At 42.1% G+C, this 15362-nt stretch overlaps 1 protein-coding gene across 4 annotated transcripts in view; it reads left to right on the top strand.

The window, feature by feature from the left end:
- The window catches only part of NR3C2 (nuclear receptor subfamily 3 group C member 2), an 818592-nt gene that overhangs the window by 513875 nt on the left and 289355 nt on the right, over positions 1–15362 (top strand). For 2 of the 4 annotated variants that reach the window (XM_078676907.1, XM_078676905.1), the window contains exon 3: positions 12766–12902. In XM_078676907.1, coding sequence (XP_078533033.1) covers positions 12766–12902 — 137 coding nt within the window. Of the gene's footprint in view, positions 1–12765; positions 12915–15362 lie in introns of all 4 variants that reach the window. The other 2 variants (XM_078676904.1, XM_078676903.1) reach the window with 1 other exon arrangement.

The following is a 15362-nucleotide window of genomic DNA, read 5'->3' as shown; positions in this document are numbered from 1 at the left end:
CCAACCAATCATGTAGCTGCTCTCATGCTGAAAACAGCACAAGACCAACTCCATGATTGGTTGGATTTGCATGCAGGAAGTAAACCATCTTCCTTTCCTGCTTGTCAGGAGAGGAGAAATGCAAAATATCAGTGAGTTTTATAGCGGGACGCTCCCCACTGGTTTATAAAGTTGCTAGCCGCCCCCGCGTCAAATCCTAGGGCCAACTAAACATTGTCATAGGTGAGAAAACTGGTGTTCCCCACTAGCGTGGACTCTTGTTGCTTGGTCTATGGCAGACCATTGCCTACTATAGGACTGGTTATGACTTTGGTGGTGCGGGAGCAGGGGGGCTGCCACCTCCTCGCTCCCGCACTGCCAGATTTGACCACCGGCTGCCCACCAGATTAGGAGTTTTCTTCTGGTCTGGCAGGTGAACCTTTGGCATTCCCACAGCTGTGCCTTTGAAAAAAGCACTGCAATGGGAACGCCAAAGCATGTGCCTGCAGGCATGGACTGTTTAGTTCATACTGTGCAGGAACTGGGCATGCATGCACACAGGGGAGCGTACCATGTGCCCCCTGCATGCATCCCAGTGTACAGGAGCAACAGGGGGACCTTTAGAGCCTCTTTGTTTCCCCACCGCATGTTATTTCATGGTGGGCTCACCACCATGAAAAGGCTGGCGTTGGGGAAACTCAAAATATGCTTGGCTGTGCCGCAGCGGCACCACCAAGTTTATTGCTGCCCCCAGACCACTACCAGGGACCCCGGTTCCCTTGTGGTTGCGGCAGTTCCAAAACAGTCTGACCGCTGTACTTGTAATACGGCAGTCGGACCACTGGTGCGTCGGTCCCCGACCACCACTGCACCTCCACCTCGGGTTCAGTGGTCCAATGGACTGACAAACTCGGAGTCAAGCTCCTTGAAACTCAGGGTAGCATTTAAGGCTAGCTAAGGCAGAGTGGTGTAAAGTGATTAAAAATATGGTACCACACAAATACCGCAATTATTGGGTTGAAATAAGTCTAGCCAGATTTGTGAGTACAAAAACGTTAATAATAATGCAAATATACAAATATATTGACAGTATAAAATATAAATCAAATAATAGAAAGTAGATTAAACAGAATATGCAATGTAAACGATAATGGTAAAAGCAAGCCTCCGTCTATGCAACTGTGTACTGTTTGCAATCAGTATATGATCTCGAACATTGGACCAAGCCTGAAAGCGAACTCATAAAACACAAAATAATAGAAATGCAGTTACCTGAATATTGAAATGGTTCAATGTTGCTTTCAAAGTTTTACTGATCACGTTTGCTAACTGATCATGATTCCAGGACTGTAAAATGGAGATTTACGTTCCTCCTGCCAAACCTGAGATATTTGTTAACAATGTAGTAATCCTTTACTGTTCGGGACTTTAATCGTACAATTGCTGAAAATAGTTTGAAAACAAATCAAACACAAATTGCACTGGTGATGCAGTGTATCTTGTGACAAGAAGGCAAAGGCACAGATTTCTGGGGTTTGGCAACGTGAGTTATTGTGGTTTTAAAGATAACACTGAGGAGACAGTGTTATCTTTAAAACCACAATAACTCACGTTATTTAGTGTTGGTTCCCTAGGTACCTGAGGGCCACCTGGTCAGTGGCTTCTCACTCGGCCTCAATAATAAAGTGGGAGCAAACCTCAGCAGCAGCAGCAGGTGAAGTGTTACACTAGACCGCAAATGACCCTTTTTGAATCAAGCTAGTTCGCAAGGCAGTGAGGAGGAAAATGGAAAAAGTGGTCCAGAGATGGAGTGTAGTTGTATGACAGACTCACCATTTGTAGTAGTACTTTCTTGGGGCAGCTCTCCTTTGGTCATTGGTGAAACATAGGGCTTCAAAGCACTATGTCGACATGTCTGGACTGTGGGCTGCTACGGGGCTTCCGCATAGGAAAAGTCAACAACAGCAGGGCAGTGTTAAAGAATATAGATTTTATTCTTTGGGTTTTAGAGTTATACTTTGTGATTGTGCGTATGTCTAAAACATTCATTTCGTGTTAAATACAAAATAGACTGTATCACATAAACAGAGAATGAAAAGTACTAATTTAAGACAGATCTCTGCCCATTTTTGGCTCACTGGTGTTGTAAATAGTTGAAGAGGTGGAGCAGTTGTATTTTACTGCTTTAGACGGTAGTACGTTGGATGTTTGTCACTGGATCTTTAAAGGAACGTTCTGTTTTTAAGGGAAATGCAGCAGAATCTGTTGAATATCTAAAGTAAAACACACAAGACAGCACAATGAAATTAAACAAAGTGACAGAAAACAAAACAATATAAAAAAGAGCACAATAACAGGACACAACACAACGAAACAGTTAAAACAGAATGCAGCACAATAACCACATTACAACAACACAATGCAGCACTATAACAAATATGTCCAAACCTTTTTGTTGCACATTACCACCTCCATAAATCTGCTTTCATAGTAGTGTGTTTGCACCAAGCTCGGTCTTACTTACCACCAAGGACATATATCAGCCCCATTGAAAAAAAATTGCGATCCGTACCAAGCACTGTTATTCACCTGGACGTGATATTGACAGTTGACTTTTAACCTATATGTTCTTATGTTGTTCTTCTGCTGTTTTATAAAATAAAACACAATGTGGTTGTATACTTCTGATCCAAGCAATTACCATCATTACAAATTCATGACTATAAAAAAGACCTAATACATGTTTCTTTTTATAAATACACAATCTATACAAGATGCTTATTCCACAGATTTTGAAAAATTCCCCATAGCAACTGGACTTTAGAGATACTTAAATACATCACTAAGGTCAAACCCCAAACCACATGAATCCTGCGACAATATAATGTCCAAGATTCTCCCATGTCACCTTTATGGGTGATCGTTTAAATTAAGTCAACCAAAAACAGTTTACAAATGTTTTTCATATTGTTAACGCGTACAGCAAATAGATTCTCTTTCCCTTTAACCCTCTTCATTTTCTTAAGCCATTCCATGAAGCAGGGAATGAGCTTTGACGTCCATCTCTGCAATTTAAGTGATTGTGCCGCCAATATTGAAAGGGACATCGGTTTGTGACATCTCAGTGGAATTCCCGTCATAGTACAGTAGCCTTGCAGAGGGAGATTAGGACTTTGGGGGGTTCATATCTGCAGTTTATCTTCAAAATAGTTACAAATCCGTTTTCAAAACCTATCGAGTTTACCACACTTCCAAATGATATGGGACCAGTCTTCCCTATCTGTGACCTACAACCTAAAACCCCAGGTTTTCCTAATTCAAAAGCTGTGGGGTCGTATATATTAACCAATTGGAGTAAAACTGCATTTTACCAACATTTGCACCCCTTAAAGTCGTAAAATTGAACTTGTTAACTTTTCGCAAAATCTTCAAATGGTTTCTGCTTAACACTCGCAAAACTGTCACCCAAGCCCTCATCCCCAGCAAGCTAGACTACGGCAACGCACACTATGTTGGTATCACTGCCGAGCTGACCAAAAGACTGCATACAAAAAGCTGCCTGACTCTTAGGCTTCCTTCCCACACACATCACCTTGCACCTCAAACACGTTCACTTGTTTCTCATTAAAAAATGCTCATACAATTTCCTACCAAACTTAGGCCTGTCTACCTCAAAACCCGCATCAACTTCCAGACATCTCCAATCTGCCATTCTCCTGCTTGCACACATCCCCTGCATATGCAGAGACAGCAGCCAAGCTTTCTCTTACCTCATCCCCAAAGCCTGGAACTCCTTGCCCATAAGAGCCACCTTATTAGTACTTGAATTCTGAAAGAAACTGAAGACAAGGTACTTTATCTAGGCCCCTGACTGCTTAGACTCTGCTTATCACTGCTAGGATACTGTCATGAGTGAATTGTGCGCTCTACAAATACTCATAACATAACAAGGTGAAGAATCTGCTGTTAGAAGTATCAATCGGAATATCGCCAATAAGAATATATAACTTCTTCCTTTAAAAATATGTGCCCTTACCTGTATTAAATACAGTGATACTGATGGACAAAATACTTTTTTCCACTAAATGAAGAAGTAGCACATCAAACACACAAGAGAAAAGGGAAGGCAACAAAAAAACAGACAGGTGGGTAGACACACCGCAGGATTAGTAAAATAATGTAAAACAGTACGTAGGAACAACAGTTTTATTTAAATACACTTTATTAAATTGTACACTGTTCAGAACATTAGACATCACACTTAGTAATCATATGACCACCAAGTTCGTAAAAAATAGAATACTGTTGGATGGGTAATTCTCTCAGATCCACATCAGGAGGAAAAATATATCCCAGACACCTAAGCGTGGGATTATGCACCGCAGTACAACACGAGGATCATTTATCAGTAAGATAATAGCTTAAAGAAGGCTATGTCTACTATAGTGCACCTTTCTTTCCGTGAATAACAGTTCATGCTTTAAAATTATCTTTTTTGGATGTATACACAGTGGCCCAGGAACAGGCAAGCACTTTTAGCAAAGGCTCCCAAGAAACCTCTTTTGTCTTACCAAATATGTGCTATTTTTCCTCATAAGTTTCCTGTTTTGGTATTGTTTTTTCACGTCAGTCAGCATAATGTAAATGGAGGAGTACATAACAGCCCTTGGCAAACAGTTACAAAGAAACTTGCTTTAGGTTATGGTTATGAATGCCAGTGCTGTATCCGGTAATTCTTCTAGGAATATTTACACTTGATTTTGGCAGAGCAGAAGCACCTCTGTAAATAGGTGTAGCTTCCACCTGACCCTACTCATGGCTCCCCACTCTGTTTAGAGTTGGGGCAAGTGCTGGGTTTGCACAGCTTCACTAGTGTAAACCTCTGAACTGATGACTCATCTGCTACAGGCCAGCCAGGTCAAGCTGACGATTGCCCAGTCGTATTTGGGGCGGAGCAACCATCATTCCTTTTCCCTGCCCAACACTTCTACATGGTACATGAAGGTCTGGGTAGGGGAAACATGCAGTGGCACACACCTATAATGTGATAAACAGCTGGCATATCAGGGCTATTGTTTGTTTTTAAGAAAAAAAAACTCCAACTTTGGCAGTAGCGGCCTGTCCCCTGACAAAGTGAGTGGCAGGACGAAGGGGAGAGGTGAGGGGGCGAGGTATGGTGCGTTCAGGGTCTAACAACAACAAAAAAACGTACCTTGAACTCTGCAGCTGCCCACTGCATTGTGCTCTTCTTTCTTCTGGGCACAAGCTCCCAGACTGCACTGCTGCCAATCCTGACACTGGATGAAAGCAGCGTCAGGATTGGCCTGAGCACTGGCGACTTTCACTCCCACACAGACTGGGAGCCTTTCTCCAGCCACAGCAATGCAGCCAGGGCTGGAGAAAGCTTCACTGTGGCCGACCAAACCCTCATGCACAGTAAAGAAGTGCACTACCACCCCCCACCAGCAGTATCCTCCCCCTGGATCGACGCCCAGAACTCATTAGAGTCCTGGGTGATGGTGGGGCAGAGGGATTCAAATAAAAGGATAATAAAACTGGTTTAAAGCCCTTTTTATTATCGTTTTATTTGACGATGGTGGCAGGGGGTGATGCTCCTCTGCCTTAATGGAGTGCCGCTGCTGCACTTGGTAGTTTGTTTGTTGAACAGAAGACGTCTTTGCTGATAGGGTGCATCATATCTGGTGCCAAGTCACAAAGTGCAGTGCCTTCGGTGGAGCCTCCACACCAGAGGTCTCTGCGGCTACGTTGATGGGACAGAGGTCTCTGCCTGCCCGTCGGAGACCCTCACCTTAGGAGTAGTGGTCATGGACTCTGCTGACCCAGGGTCTGAATAACCCTGTTAATCTCCAGATAGCACTCAACTCCCTCTTCCCTGCATAACATGTTTACAGGTTGCAGTCATGTAAATAGCCGGTGTTGATTTTACCTGCTTATTTATTTTAATTATTTGTCTTCTTGTAAAGCACCGACGAAAAAAGAGCAAAGGTTCCCGAAATCAAACGTTTATTTAAGAAGACAATTGCACACAACTTTTCCTAATGAATGCCTTTAAACTTTTTTATGTTTTCAGATAAATAGTCTTCTTAATACTTTTATAGTGATAACAGAGTTTATATTCTATTTTAAGCATTAGGAATGACTGGTCTGTTACCTAGTGATTCCTATGGTTGGGTGGTACTATGCAATATAAAAAATATGAATAATTGTGAAGTGGTTTGTTCTATTTTGTCTGATCTATGAAACATTGTAGGGCGGCATCTTCTTTTAATGCAAGTACTTCCCAAGATAGGATATGACGTTCACCTTGCAGATGATGCTCATTCCAAGTGAAACGCCCCTCGCATTCTGTTTCAACAAGTGAGGTGGGGTGAGCGCCATTATTTCCAGCTCCAGCAGTTGCACTGTATTGCAAGGGGGAGGGAGGTGAGGAGCAGTTCACACGGGCAGAGGCGGCGCCTGCAGAAAGCCTGGTCATACGCTGCGCACCGGAGAAGAGCCCTCAGCGCAGGGACGCCTCTGAACATGCTTGTGTCTGTTATTTTTCTGTCGTTGCCCAGGAGTCAGTGTTGCGGGGTTATGTAAGGAGCCTATAAATAGCACCGTGAGCAGGGCATGCAAATCTTACAGATTATGAGGCGAGTCAAGAGCAGCGACATTCCTTCCAGTTTTAGGCATATTGCGCTGCACGCTGGCTTGGAGTATTTTTAAATGATGTGGGATTTAATTTCAGCGCAATTGAGTCTCGGGGACTCCCTGCAGCCTTGATCAGGGCGGCCTCACTGACTCACAAGCGTCTTGAGCCTCACTCACCACAGCTGCTAAAACCGACTGCACGATTTATTTTCCCTATGGAACATAGGGCAAGTAACACAAGATATTAAGCGAAACGTTATGCCACACAGTTTCATAGAAAGACTATATCAATTCTATGAGAACAGTTTGTTGGTTATAAGTACTACGTGATGCCATGTCATTAATTTAAATTACGCTCCAGTCTATGTTGAGTAAAATAGTTGTGCTGCTGCCTACGCTATGATCGTGGAGTACCTGTCAGCTATTGTAATTTCACCTGGAGAATTTATACAGACTGGGGCCCGTGACAGAAATTGCTGCTTTTATTGCATTTTTCAATATTAAAAAGTAACTATACCAAAACTGCTCATCTGCAGCTTGGCTTTGTTCGGGGCTGTTGGTACTGCATGACTTGTCCACATCTGAGCTGGTGGAGGCAGCATGGGGGGGGGGGGGGTGATTTATTACCTTACTCCGGCGACTGTGCCCCACTTTTAGCTACAGAATTTTCTAAAATATTAATAACATGATACAAAAACGGACACGTTTTAAGGTCGAGCCTGGGCAGCGCATGCGCTGTTCTGCGAGCCATGCTGTATTAGATTAGGTAATTGAAGCCCCGCCTACTCTTCTCCCATATTTGTCATTGGCATGTGTCATTGTCCTTCGTAAACGTTGACTTCTGATTCCTTAATAGGCTTGTTAGTCCCTCCTTAGTACCGCCTTGTCTTCATGTGTAATCTCCCATGAGGACTGGCCCTTTAACTTCGGGTGTTCCACGGTATGTCTTATTTACTTTGTAAGCACTATGGGGCATATTATCAAGGGCCTTATCTCCGCTTTTTTGGCATTGAAAACCAAAAAAGTGGATATAATGTTTTCGCCCTATTTATAGGCAGTGCTTTAGCGCATGTTAGCAGCCTTATTACAGACGTCTTGCTTTGCATCTCTAATGAGATGCAAAGTGGGCGTTTCCTACTAACGCAACATGGGAATCAAGGAGTTACTGCCCTACTCCCTATCAACAAGCTGGCCCAGGACACCAATAACAATGTTAGAATCTGCGCTAACCGCGGATAACGCTGAAAGCTAACGTCTGCTAAAAAGCAGACTTAGCTATACATATGATGGGAGGTGGATTCTATGGCTGAATCCACATCTCTCCATTAGCAAGGATTACGTGATCGCTTCCGTCCTAACGCTAAATTTCAGCGATGTGCGTGTATTTCGCCGCTATCGCCAGATTTAATATCGCCGTGGAGATATGCGTTGTTGATAACGCGATATCTCGGCGATTAAATCCGGCGTTAGCCAGCGTTAAACTAATCTGCTCTAAGCCCGCTCAGCGATGTTTATCGCTATTTTTTGTTGATATGCCCCTATTTTCTTTAATGCTTTCTCCAACTGCAGGCACGATATGCTTTCCTGCAACATACTGCACACCATGCGCACTTTCACTGGGCGCATTGACAAAAAAAAAGCATTCGTTTGTCAAGTTGACAAACAAATGCTTTGTTTTGGTAGAAGGGCCAAATGTTGCGCTTTCATTTAATAGCAGCAGCGACGGTTGACCTTTCTTTAGACATGGTTGGTCTAAAGAAATGCGCGTGGCCTCTATTAACATGAAAGCACAGCATGGCGCGCTTGTAAACAAGAATTTGTAATGCTCTCATATTTTTACTGTGCTATTTTCACACGGAGCTTCAATACTCTCAATTAGTAGTGTGTGTTATTTACTGTGCTCCGAAACCGCAGTAGTATGGTGTGAAGCGCTATGTAAAAATCAAGTTATTAGCATGCAGGCGACCTGCTTTTAGACATATTATTTTTTGCGCTACATAAAAAGCAAGTAATTATCGTGCAGGTGATCTTTTTTTAGACATATTATTTGTTTGTATTTTTCAGTATGTCTGTTGCTCTGTGAATTGTTCGCCTGCACGTCTTTTCTGAGTTGTCGATGTCTGCATTACCAATGGTGTAGCTTTCTGCCACCGCCATGCAGAGGTTGCAGTGATGGACTGAGGATGTTCTCATCCAGACATGGAGAGAGTGCTTTCCAGCCTCAGAGGTGCACAGTCTTGCGCTGCTGCTCTGTTTCTTTAATACTCACCAGGAACAGGAATGCAGCACGCTCACTGACTGTACGTGAGCTGTGACTCCAGTGGATGAAGCTTGCAAAAAGTAACGTCATTCAGATTTTTAAGTGTCACGCTTTTCAAAATGTATAAAAATCTCACCCGTTGGGACTTGCTCTTTCACCCAGTGCAGGGTGTGGTTTTGAGTGACTTCTCAAAGGTCACATGAAAAGAGAGGGTGTGGCACCTTGAATCTCTATGGTTGATACCAGGGTATATTAGCTGTTGTAACTTCAGTTTGTTCAGGGATTGGACTCATGTAGTGAACTAAGGTGTATGGGGCCTGTTTGCTCCCTCCCTTTCACCTTGTGGGCTCTGAGAACTTAGACATGCCCACTCCTCTTATCCCAGGCAGGCTGCCCTCCCTTTTTGCCAAGACCTCACCCTGATGTGCAACACTCAGCGGACTGTTGCGCCAATGCTTGCACCCAGGAATTTCACCTGTCGGACAGCGGCTAGTTGTCCCAGTCCCACAGACCACGCCCTGCCGTGCGCTCCTTCTTATCTTTGGGCTCTTTGGTTAATTTTTAATTTTCAAATGTAAAAGGGATAATGAAGAATGTATTAATTGGGCTCTAGAGGGTTCTTAAGGATCTCGAGATGACATTTCTTGGATGAAATTGGCGTGATGCAGAGATCTTGCTTATCTGCTGAATTCTTTGAAGGCGATTAATATTGAACTTGCACACAAGGACTTCATAAAGACGTAGTTAGGTTTGCACTCACCCCACGTTTCCTGCTTAATGCATTCATAACTCTAACCTCACTCTTACATCTTGGTTTGGTTACTCAGCTAATCACCCAACCTTAGCAGTCCGATTGTAACTAAATGGGAGGGGAGTAGGTATGTGTAAGCCACACTTGGGGTTCCAAAGCAGTGAAAGATCGTTCCACATTTGCAGACCACCTACTGAAATCGTAGGTGATCTGCACTAGGAAGCCACTTTGGGTGCCACCAGCCAGGGGTCACACACATGCTTGTAAAAGCATCATAAATGGTCTTCATGCCATTGTAGCAAATTCCCCCAAAAATATCTGTTTGTCAACTTGACAACAGATGCTTTTTTGTCAAAGCGCCCCATGCCGCAGTTTCACTTTAATGTCGGCCATACCCCTTTCTTTAGACATGCCTTGTCTAAAGAAAGAGGTGCGGCCTCAATGAATGTGAAAGCACCGCATCTGCGCTAGTAATTTGCAATGCAATAGATCTCACATTTGCGAGAGTTTAATGTATTGCATTGCCGCTAAATTATGGAACAGCCTGCCCGGGGATATCAGGCAACTGAGAGAGCTTCTTCCATTTAGAAAAATGGTAAAGACCTGGCTGTTTCCTAGAACGCAGTAGGCGCCCCCTTGTTCCTTCAGAATCTCGCGCCCCCCTGAGCCCCGTTTCCCAGTGCCAGGATGCCTGCTAGGTGATAGCGCGCTTTATAAGTTGAAAAAATAAAGAATACATAAATTAGCTCAAACTCTAGTAAATGTGAGACCTATTGCATTGCAAATGCTTGTTTATAATGAGATCGAAGGTTTCACTGTAGAGTATGGGCGTTTCCATGGGCTCTGGAGTTTCTGGTTCCCTGACGAAGGCACGCAGATATAACAGGACAAAGCGCTACAGGAGTCACTCACTGCTTTCATAGGGAGTGAAGAGTGTGTGTATGTTTGTATGTAATGTTATTTGAATAGCACAAACCCTGACATGCTATTCTTGGTGGTATTTTCGGGGTAGTTGGTTCAGATCGTGTAGAGAGGTAGCATGACTTTTGTTTCTTTCTGGATTTCAGGTTAGGGACGGTCCTGGTATTCCTAGGGATGTTTTTCCAGGTCCTAGGTAGATTTTTCAGATTTTTGTCTTTCTTTCATTTCTTCATTTGCAGTCTACCAATGTCCTGGCTCCTGGTGTACCTCTGACCACTTGGAGTCATTGTTTTTTTACCAAGGCACACAGGGGTGCTGTTTCTGGTGGCCTTTCTGTTGCTGCTGTAAGTGTGTGCTCGGGGATCTGATCATCTTTTTGGAGGGGTGCTGACTCCAGCCGTAGACAATCTTACAAAGGACCTCTGACTCCCACTATCCCCTGCCCCACCACCACCACCCCCTCCACGAATGCTTGGAAGGAGTCTTCGTCTTTGGCAGTGTGCATTAATACAGATCCAGGAGGGTGCACACAGATCCGATGAGTGCTGCCTCACCAGCGCCTTGTACGTACGCACAATATAACTCCTGGGTGATAAAAAGAAATGCTCTACGTTTGTTGTGTGAAGTAGTTGAAGTGCCAAACTAATCCTTTGTGGCTTTTGGCTTTTGTCAGTGATGGAACAACTGTGTGTTATTTAAACTGCCAAGGTGTAGTTTACTTCATGCGATTACACAGTTCAGAGCTATTTTCATATAACTGTATGGTAATAGCATTGTGAATTATGCATAATGATATCGTAAGCAAGGAGATAAACAAAAAGCGTACTACTTTTATAAAATCTACAATGTTTATAAATGTAACAAACTTAAAAGGTTAGACTTTAAGGACATCTGTCTGCCCAGGAATGCCCAATTCATGACCGGTCACTGCTTTTCACCATTATCTGCATTTCTTAAAAACTTCTCATGTTTTTAGTGACATAATTCATCTTCAGCATTTATGGGTAAATCTTACTTTATTTAGTAAATTGTAGTTTATGTGCCTACATTTGTGTGGCCTACTTCAGACATTAGAAAAGGGGGTGGTGATGGACAGAGCATCTGAATTAAGCAGAACACTCCTACCCAGTCAAAAGATCAGGGCTTGATCCATCACCGTTTTTTTAGCTCACTGCACCATCCCAGCTCAGAACCTGGCTACATGCAAATTAGTCTGACCCTGGCCCAGTGCATCATGGGAACAGGGCAGACCAAACTACCAAGCCAATTCTTTACTGGAAAGGAAACAAGCTTCCGGGGACCGGTTTCTGGCATTATAGCCGTCTTCGGCCCGGCTTGCTTGAATCCTGATGGTGCAGTGAGCAAGGGACTCATGTCTGAGCATACCCTTCCACTCCTATAGTGGACAAAACGATTCAGAAAAGGGGGTGGTGATGGACAGAGCATCTGAATTAAGCAGAACACTCCTACCCAGTCAAAAGATCAGGGCTTGATCCATCACCAAGCCCTGATCTTTTGACTGGGTATGAGTGTTCTGCTTAATTCAGATGCTCTGTCCATCACCACCCCCTTTTCTGAATCGTTTTGGCCACCACAAGCGTGGAAGGGTATGCTCAGATGTGAGTCCCTTGCTCACTGCACCATCAGGATTCAAGCAAGCCGGGCCGAAGACGGCTGTAATGCCAGAAACCGGTCCCCGGAAGCTTGTTTCCTTTCCAGTAAAGAATTGGCTTGGTAGTTTGGTCTGCCCTGTTCCCATGATGCACTGGGCCAGGGACAGACTAATTTGCGTGTAGCCAGGTTCTGAACTGGGATGGTGCAGTGAGCTAAAAAACGGTGATGGATCAAGCCCTGATCTTTTGACTGGGTATGAGTGTTCTGCTTAATTTAGATGCTCTGTCCATCACCACCCCCTTTTCTGAATCATTACTTCAGACATTAATCAGTTAATTTAGCATTCCAATGATTGTCCTGCTTCTTATAGTGTTTTTTTCTTCTTGAGCTTTGTTGTTGTTATTGTACCCATTAGTGGCACTAATGTTTGCTTTACTGTTTCTTATTTTTTGTTCAGCCTAGCACTTTCTTTACATATATCTTGATTTACAATAGTATTTATGTGCCTGTTCTGGTCACTAATGCAATGAACATATTTTATTCCAACTAAATGTTACTAACTACTTCTTTGTTTTATTTTGGATAGTTCGTCGTTGCGGAGTGTATCAACGGGGTCAAGGCCTTCCAAAGTGTGCCTAGTGTGTGGTGACGAGGCGTCTGGCTGCCACTATGGCGTGGTGACCTGCGGCAGCTGCAAAGTCTTTTTCAAGCGAGCAGTGGAAGGTAAATGTTCAAGTGCGTGATACCGTTTGTATTATCTTTCTTCTACTCATTGTCATGTGCCTCAGTCTGTAAAATAAAAGCCAATCTGTCATATTCACTAATCCATCCTTAACATGTCAACAGTGTCCTTGTGAGTCGTTGTCCCATCCCATTACATTGAACAACTTGTGATTTTTACCTGTTAATCAAATGCTGCTTTATGCTAATCGCTTTCCTAGTAGGAGCTGCTCTGTCTTTTTAAATACACAATGTTTTTATTAATTTTAGGTATGTTTTTATTGTTTTTTAAAACAAAAGTAGAGATGCAGGAAGAATATCAGTCAGCAGAGTAGTTTATCTTAATTTGTATTTTATTTTAGATTCAAATAATTAGCATAGTCCTTCGTTTAAATTATATCAGGTTTAATACTCATTTGCAAGCTCTGCAAAATCCAGATATCAAGGAACTATCTTTCTCGGCCAAGAGAGATTTTATACTAAGTGAATTCGCAGGGAAATCAGTTATGTCTTATACCAACCCTATTTAGGAAGTTCAATACATTCCAAATGACCTGTTCCCGTACATGGACAGAATCGTCTGCCTCTGTCCCCACTGCAGCGTCAATACCATAGCTACTCTGATGCAAACCCTTTCAGGCTGAAAAAGTTCCACTACACAAGCATACCAGCCAGCAGCAAATCACGGTATTTTTTCACAGTTCGAATTGTTTCTGGAAGTCCCAATCATCAGTCTCTAAGCCGCAACATGGGTAAAAGGGTGACGCTCAATAGTTTAAAATGTAGGCAATTATACTCCATTAATTCCAGGTTTACACCCCTTGACATCACCAAATTTGTTGGACCACTCTGTCCCATTAATTGCTCATGATAAGATGAGATGATGTAGTAAGTAAAAGTATATAGATCCTCAGGAATTTAGTAATCAATTACTTGCCATTTCCTTAGTGCCACTGTAGTTTAGTCATTCAATTATTGGTTGTATTTAGAAAGTAGGCAATTTCATGCTCTCATCCTTTATCAGTCCATTCTCAAGCGTTTGCTTTAGGAAGTAACACTTTTGTTACAAGTCTAGTCAGGCTAGCAACAAACATCAAAGAAGGCAATTGAGTGTTAGAACACAAGTGATAACTTTACAAAAAGGTTCCCATATGCTTCAGACTATTTAGTTCATAAGTTCATACTAGCAGGAAGCAAAGTTTTAGGGCCATCTTGAAATACACCACATCCACGATGATATTGTCCTAAAATATGAATCTCACATTACATAGAATAGTGCATTAATTTCTTCAACTAAGCATATTAATATCACTTCATTATGAAATGCGATCAGTTCATGTAAGTATAGGGTACCCATAAAAATGTTTAATATTCACTATCACTTCACATATCATATTGTAAATCTCTTTTACATATTATATGTTATTACAGCATACAGGATTTAAAGGCACATCAATGATAAACTTTAGGAAATGGAATCATAACTTAACCTCGTGTAGCACCTAACTTTCTTTTCAATGTCAGTGCTCGCGTTTATACGGTCTAATATTGCTATCCATTTTCTAACACATGAAGCATTTTAAACATTTTATTCACACACAGAAGTTTTCTGTTTTATCGTTTATTTATCACGTTAATCTAAGCATAAGAAAACATCTACTTATTGACTATTATGTGTTATCAGAAAACCACTTCTAACATTCTGCCTGCTTTTACGATGCAGTATCTAAATCAGAACTTCATTGCGTGTAGTTTTGAAACAAGAAGCTTAATACACAGTTTGTCGTTTTCATATAAAACTGTTTCACAAACTATTTCTGTGTAAAATTGTCGTAAATAGATAAAAGATAACACCTCTGCTCTATTACACGTATTTCTTGTTCATAGACATTCCTAGAATGTCTGCAGAGCTGCATTATGTGGTAATGTTTTAGTAATCTCCCATACTGGTAGAATCGTACACAGATTATCGTCATATTTGAGCCTGTTCTATAGTTTACATATTCACATTTCACGGAGCTCAAGAGTCAGGAGGATAGATAAAGCCTCTAGTTTATTCTTTCCAGCCTGAAAAATCCTTTAATAATTTTCTTTTCTTGTACACAGTGATTTGTATTTCTATGGCTACACTCCATTCTGCATTGCTGACCTCAATGACAACCTATGTATTGCTATTCAGAAGTTCGCCTATAATAATAGTAGATATTTAAACTATCTATTAACATTTATTTAGTAAGGAAAGGCACAACTCACACCTACCAATCAGGAACCATATCAAATGCCGGAGATTTGCCTCATCCTTTTTACATTTGGGGCACCTAATGTCTGTGATCAGGTCTAGCTTATGTAGCATCTACAGGGTGTTGTATTTTCAAAGCAATATGTTAAAATGAATTAGATTAATCTTGCATTACTGGTTACCGACTGTATCATTTCTAAATTTCTAAAATACTATTTCATTGC

This window comes from Lissotriton helveticus, chromosome 2_1 (genome assembly GCF_964261635.1).
Source record: "Lissotriton helveticus chromosome 2_1, aLisHel1.1, whole genome shotgun sequence".
In the NCBI taxonomy this organism is placed as follows: domain Eukaryota; kingdom Metazoa; phylum Chordata; class Amphibia; order Caudata; family Salamandridae; genus Lissotriton; species Lissotriton helveticus.
Note: the sequence above shows the minus strand (reverse complement) of the source record. Positions and strands in the feature narration are given on the sequence as shown.